The sequence below is a fragment of the Cyphomyrmex costatus genome, unplaced genomic scaffold (genome assembly GCF_001594065.2).
Source record: "Cyphomyrmex costatus isolate MS0001 unplaced genomic scaffold, Ccosl1.0 scaffold1834, whole genome shotgun sequence".
Classification (NCBI taxonomy): Eukaryota; Metazoa; Arthropoda; class Insecta; order Hymenoptera; family Formicidae; genus Cyphomyrmex; species Cyphomyrmex costatus.
Genome location: NW_017275862.1, coordinates 55,073 through 61,903, shown reverse-complemented (window position 1 = coordinate 61,903; position 6,831 = coordinate 55,073). Strand labels below are relative to the sequence as shown.

The 6,831-nt window shown below is 40.0% G+C and overlaps 1 protein-coding gene across 1 annotated transcript; it reads left to right on the top strand.

The window, feature by feature from the left end:
* The first annotated feature begins 2,905 nt into the window (after positions 1-2,905).
* LOC108772334 (uncharacterized) lies at positions 2,906-6,319 on the top strand. The gene is made up of 2 exons (XM_018537855.1): positions 2,906-4,636; positions 4,679-6,319. Exons 1-2 carry the CDS (start codon positions 2,906-2,908, stop codon positions 6,317-6,319), a joined length of 3,372 nt encoding a protein of 1,123 aa, XP_018393357.1.
* Positions 6,320-6,831: the final 512 nt, after the last annotated feature.

Here is a 6,831-nt window from a genome sequence, read left to right as displayed (position 1 = left end):
AAACACCACGAACATACATAAATAAATTATAATTTAAAAAATAACAAAGATAAAAAGATGTTTAATTATAATAAGCTCCCTCACAACCGAGAAATAGATTCTAAAGACAATTTCATTCTAGGAAGCACAATCAAATGCATAATAACGGAAAAAAGGAAAGAAATAAAAGAAAGTTGAAAATATAGGAAATTAATTTTCCAGGATGCTTAGAAAAATGATTATTTTCAAATTAAAATTATCAAATTGCAACTATTTCTCGGGAGTGAGGAGACTCACCATGTTCACCACGATACTGCATCGCAAACAACCTCAAAACCAGTCTTTAGAACAATATAGGCCAGTCAGTCTCAAACACAGTGAGTCACAGTAAATAGTTTGACAGTATTAGATTAAATTATCAAATCACAAAATTCAAATGACACGACTCATCACTATGCACCAGCGAAACTGACCAGACAGACGTAACAGACAACGTTATTTATATCCTGTCTATGATCGGGAAGTAGACCTTGGGAAGTCCCTTCATGTCCGTTTGTAAATTAAGTCCGTGTGCTTGTCTCCTGATGGATATCATTTCCGAAATCAGTCTTTTTCTATAGTGTGGTTCATCCAATATTCTGACGTTATCCCAACCAAATTCATAATTTTCATGCAGCCGATGCTCCATTATGACGCTGCGGGTGGACGTGCTCCATCTGATATGATTCCTATGTTCTGCATTCTTGACTTTAGTTGTCTGTACGTCTATTCCACATAACTTGCAACGCAATTCTTACAAGAAATTATCAACCTCTTTATACGATATTATTTAAAAAAGTTTAACTTTTGATAATAAATGTGTTAAAAATAGGGTAAACTTTTACAAAAGGGGACCACCTTCCGATGACCTTGACCTTGACATATGTTGTCAAGGTCATGACCCTGAGTAACCTCTGGCAGGTATTAGCCGTCGCTCGTCCTTTGTTAAAAAGTTATTAACAATCAGAGTTTTAAAAATAACGTCTTATTTCTGCTGTATACCATCTTAAACATTATTCTACACATACATTTTGACTTCCTACACTACACGAACTCCAATTCCTCCCCCCCCCCCCCCCTCCAAGAGGCGTACGACTTCTATGATTGCACTGTTGCAATTTTAAAATTAAGGTATAATATATAATACATGTATGATATTGAGTACTATTCTACACTTTTCCCTGTTCAGAAACGTTAAACTTTCCACGAGAAGTAACTTTCACCTCCTCCTCCCTGCACAGGGGCACACGATTTCTACGATTATACTGTTGCTATGATAGTACTGTCGGGGCAGACCTCTGTGACGGTGTGGGTGCGGGGGGGTGGCCGAAGGCCACCTCCTTGCACCCGCCCGTGTGTGTGTGTAAAATATCAAGTAGACTCATAATCGTTATATAACGAATGGAACACAAACACACACACACACACACACACACACACACACACACACACACACACACACACACACGGGCGGGGTGCAAGGGGGTGGCCTTCGGTCCCCCTCCCTCACTCACCCCGTCGCGGTCGGTAGAGGTCTCCCCCGACAGTACTATCATAGCAACAGTACAATCATGGAAGTCGTGTGCCCCTTAGCAGGGGATGGAGGGGGGGTGAAAGTTACTTCGCATTGAAAGTTTAACGTTTCTGAACAAGGAAAGGTGTAGAATAGTACTTAATATCATACATGTATAGCATATGTTAAAATTATGATTGTTAATAACTTTTTAACAAAGGACGAGCGACAGTTAAAACCTGTTTAGGGTTATTCAGGATCATGACCTTGACAACATATATCAAGTTCAAAGTCATTGAAGGGGGGTCCCTTCATCTACACATTTACTCTTAATTGTCACTAATATTCATTTGTTTATAACTTAATATTTAATAAAAAGCGATTATACGAAAACAAAATTATACATTAATTTTGTTAAATAAGCTAGAAAATGTTAATGATATATCGATTTATTCGTCAACGATATTGTTATAGCCCAAATGGTTATCACAAATTGTACGCGCTATGCACGTTTTCATTTTTGTATTTTCGCTCGCTTTGCTACGCTCCCTCCTTCTGAAAAGGGCGCTACCTGCGTTCCCCTTCTCCTCAGCGTTCGCTCATCAGCGTTCGTTTCTGCGTTCGTTTGCGTTCGTTCGTTTCCGTATCTGTTCGTGCGCCTTTACCGTTTCTTCTGTTTAGTTGCTTCGTTCAAGCATGCAGCAGCATGATTTTTCTTTACGCTTATTCATAATCGTTTTTAAGTTTTCGTCAAGATCACAGCACACAGTGCATTTTTGTTGTAAGCTAACCAAATATAGCAAGATCAATCAATTTACGTGTTGTTTATTTGTCAACACTGGTCCTTCGAGCATCGTTACAAGTTGCACCAAGCATAACCAATGAGCCACAAGGCGATCCAAGGAGAACTTAGTACTACACATAGTGCAAAGAGGCACAAGCCTATTCATTTGGTTCTTCGAGTATTATACATTTGCAAACATAACCAGTTATTACGTGGGCCACAAGGCCCTCTAGGAAAAAATAGCGCTACACATAGTGCAAAGGGGCACAAGCCCATACATTTGGTCCTTCGAGCCGGATAACAGGATAACAAGGAATCCGTCCCAGCGATACAGAGGGTATAACCTGAAATTCATTCAAATCTCATTCGAGCGTGCTCATAAGCCGCAAGCACAAGCATAAGTAATCTTTTAGGTAAGATTGTTTCGTTCACTCAAGGTAAGATAGCCATATTGGCTTTTCATTTCTCGAAACTTCGTTACATATACGTTCTCACATATACGTATATCTTTATATGCACACGCATGCGCTTCCTTTCACAATAAAGGGCATTATTCTCAATTCATTAACGATAACGTAAGAATCATAAGCATGGATTCGATATCATTGGCAGAGGCTAAAACTAAACGCACAGCCGCAAAGGCCTCTCTAACTCGACACAAGTCTGCCATAGAAAGCTTTGACGCGAATCATGGATCGCGCCATGACATTATTGAACGCAAAAAAAGACTATTGGAATTATGGAATCTTTTCGACGTAGTACAATCGCGAATAGAGGTACTTGAGAATGAAGAAGTGTCTGCTCAAGATTCAGATCAATTAAACGCTCAACATGAGCAACACCGAGCAAGCTTCGAATCGACATACTTTAGCTTGATCTCACGCTGTGAATCCTTACTTGAACATTTTGATCAACGTAACATTAGGCTTTCTTCGGGATCTTTTGATACGCAAGGCGCTAGTTCGTCTGTCCGCAGGGAAGCGCATGTTAAGTTACCTAAAATCGAGTTTCCAGTGTTTTCAGGTTCCTACGAGGATTGGTATGCTTACCATGATATGTTTGAACAATTAATTCACACCAATCAAAATTTATCCGAGATAGAGAAATTCCATTATTTGCGATCTTCCCTCAAGGACAAGGCCGCTGAAATAATAAAGTCAATTGAAACTACCACCGACAATTATAAGGATGCCTGGAACGCTATTAAGGAACGATTTGACAACAAACGGTGGATATTACAAAGGCACATTAAGGCCATTTTCGAAATCGCTCCAGTAACGAAAGAAAATCATGCTCAGTTACGTGAATTATTAGATACAGTTTTAAAACATTTGCGCGCTCTTAAAGCCATGAGAAGACCCACAGATACTTGGGACGATTTAATCGTTCATCTTATAATTTCGAAACTTGATACGGTTACTACCAAGGCTTGGGAAACAAGCATTCCTGATATGGAAATTCCCACACTAAAATCACTGACTGATTTTCTTTCAAAACGTTGCAGCGCGCTTGAAGCAATTTCTAGCAAATCCTTAATCAATCAATTTGCAAAATCAAAGAATTCTTCGGTTTCAAATCTCGCGACTTCTAATTTATCTTGTCTTAAATGTAAGGAAAATCATCCGCTTTACTATTGTGAAGCGTTTCTCAAATTACCAGTAGAAAGCAGAATCGCCTTCACAAAGAAAGTTCATTTTTGTCTTAATTGTTTAAGATCTCATTCTCACCAAGCTAAAAATTGCACTTCAAGTACTTGTCGCAAATGTAAAGGTCAACACAATACACTTTTACATTTGTCAAAGTCAACAGACGCTAACGAGTCGTCTAATGCGAAAACAGCTGTGACTTCCGATACAGAAATTTCTGCGAAGCCAGTCGCAACACAATGTTTATCTACTTATCAATCTCTAGGAATTATATTATCAACAGCCATTATTCATGTATTTGACTGTAATAATCACATCCATTCGTGTCGTATATTGTTAGACAGCGGATCACAAATGAATTTCATTACGCAGAGTCTTGCCGACAAATTGTACCTCAATAAAAGGCAAATAGATATATCTATTTCAGGTGTAACTAATGCTAACATTCGAGCCAATCAAGCGACAGTCGTTCACATAAAATCGCGGTTCAACAATTTTAGCGAGAGGATAGAATGCGTTGTTTTGCCAAAAATTACTCAACAATTGCCTCAAAAATTCATTTCCAAGCAGAATATAACTATACCAAATAATTTAAAGTTGGCCGATCCTGATTTTAATGTTGCCACTGACATTGATATGCTAATCGGCGCTGAGATATTTTGGAAGCTCATTTGCGCAGGTCAAATTAAACTTTCTACAAATTAACTAACACTGCAGAAAACTCTCTTGGGATGGATTTTATCTGGTCCGACATCAAGTATTCCTAGTAACTCCAGTTCTTCAATCATCAGTTGTTTAGCTGTAACAGAAGACTTAAATCATGCTCTCAGTCGTTTCTGGGAATTGGATCATTCTATATCCGCTTCAACTCTTTCTCCAGAGCACCAATCTTGCGAGAATCTATTCAAGGACACTGTCAAACGCAACAGCGATGGACGCTTCGTGGTCCAGCTACCGATCATACCTGACAAGCTATCTGAACTCGGTGAATCAAAGGAAATAGCCACTCGCCGCTTCAAATGTTTAGAGAAACGCTTTGTTACCTCTCCTAAATTACATGCAGAATACAAAGGATTTATACAAGAATACATACAACTTGGTCATATGCGTGAGGTGACTCACATTACAGATAATGACAGCCAAACGTATTACCTACCGCATCATGCAGTATACAAAGAAACTAGTACTTCTACCAAACTAAGAGTGGTTTTTGATGGTTCTTGCAAAACAACCACTGGAATCTCGTTAAATGATGCATTATTGGTAGGCCCCACTATACAAGATGATCTGCTTTCAATATTAATAAGATTTCGTATGTACAGATATGTCATGACTGCAGATGTGGCAAAGATGTACAGACAAGTTTTAATCGATCCGAATCAAACCTCTCTGCAACGCATTCTTTGGCGTGACTCTTCGGATCAACCCATTCAAACATTCGAGCTTCTGACCGTCACGTACGGTACAGCATCTGCTGCCTTCCTAGCCATTAGATCGCTCAGGAAATTAGCTGAGGATAACTCTGAGAAGTATCCCGTTGGATCCGGGACAGTTTTAAACGACTTTTATGTTGATGACTTGGTCACCGGCGCTGACAATTTACAAGATGCCTCCTCCATCAAGATTCAGACAAGGCAATTGCTTCTTGAAGGTGGTTTCGAGCTACGCAAATGGTTCTCTAATGTACCTGATCTTCAAGACGATCAACTTTCCAATCCTGAAAAGGAATTCGTACTATCTTCCGACAAGGAATGCGAAACAAGGACACTGGGTCTTGTGTGGAACTGTACCCATGATCACTTCCAATTTTCTAGTATCTCCTGTCTGCCACCTTTGGCTACGCCCACCAAAAGGCAAGTACTATCAAGAGTCGCTTTGGTTTTTGATCCTCTCGGACTTTTTGGACCTGCGACTGTCATTGCTAAAATCATTATTCAACAACTCTGGCTCCTCAAGATTGGCTGGGATGAAGCTCTTCCCTTGGATTCAACCACTAAATGGAAACGCTACGAGCGTGAGTTGCCAATTTTGAGAGACATGACTATTTCACGACGCGCTATCGCGCTAAGTGAACATATCAACTTAGAGCTCCATGGCTTCTCTGACGCCAGTGAACGAGCTTATGGCGCGTGCATCTATTTACGTGCCACTGATGCTGACGGAAACATTTCAATTAGATTGCTCTGCTCTAAAAACCGTGTAGCTCCACTTAAGAGTCTATCAATTCCGCGCTTGGAATTATGCGCAGTCCTCTTGTTGACTCAGATCACCGACAAGATTTTGAAACGTATTACTCACAAAATTACATCTATTTATCTGTGGACCGACTCCACCATAGTTTTAGCCTGGCTGCAATAATCTAGTCGTACATTGTCGACATTTGTCTCCAATCGTGTTGGCGATATCCAACAACTAACCACTATACCAGACTGGCATCATGTATCCAGTCAGGACAATCCAGCTGATCTTTTATCCAGAGGCATATCTCCGGCTGCATTGCCACATGCGCATCTTTGGTGGTCGGGGCCTTGGGCCCGCTTGGCTGAAACTTGACAAGGGGCAATGGCCTCAATTTCCATTCACTATCAACAAACGAGATATACCTGAATACAAATCTTCTGCTATCACATCAGCAACTGCTACGCTGCCATACTTTGATATTTTCGAGCGCTTCTCAAGTTTCATGAAACTTGTTCGAATCGTAGCATACATCTTTAGATTTTTCAACAAATTAAAGCAAAGAATCAAGCCTGATCAGGAGCTACAATTTGCTAACAATACAACTCTTGTCATAACTCCTGATGAAACGGACCACGCCATTAAGATTTTGTTGAAAATAGTTCAAAGACTGCAGTTCCCTAAGGAATTGG

What these genes read in the sequence shown, in the direction of transcription:
- LOC108772334 (XM_018537855.1), top strand. Translation starts at nt 2,906, where the DNA reads ATGGATTCGATATCATTGGCAGAGGCTAAAACTAAACGCACAGCCGCA. An exon ending in TATTTTGGAAGCTCATTTGC is followed by an intron (nt 4,637 to 4,678) that starts GCAGGTCAAATT and finishes CTAACACTGCAG; the next exon opens with AAAACTCTCTTGGGATGGAT.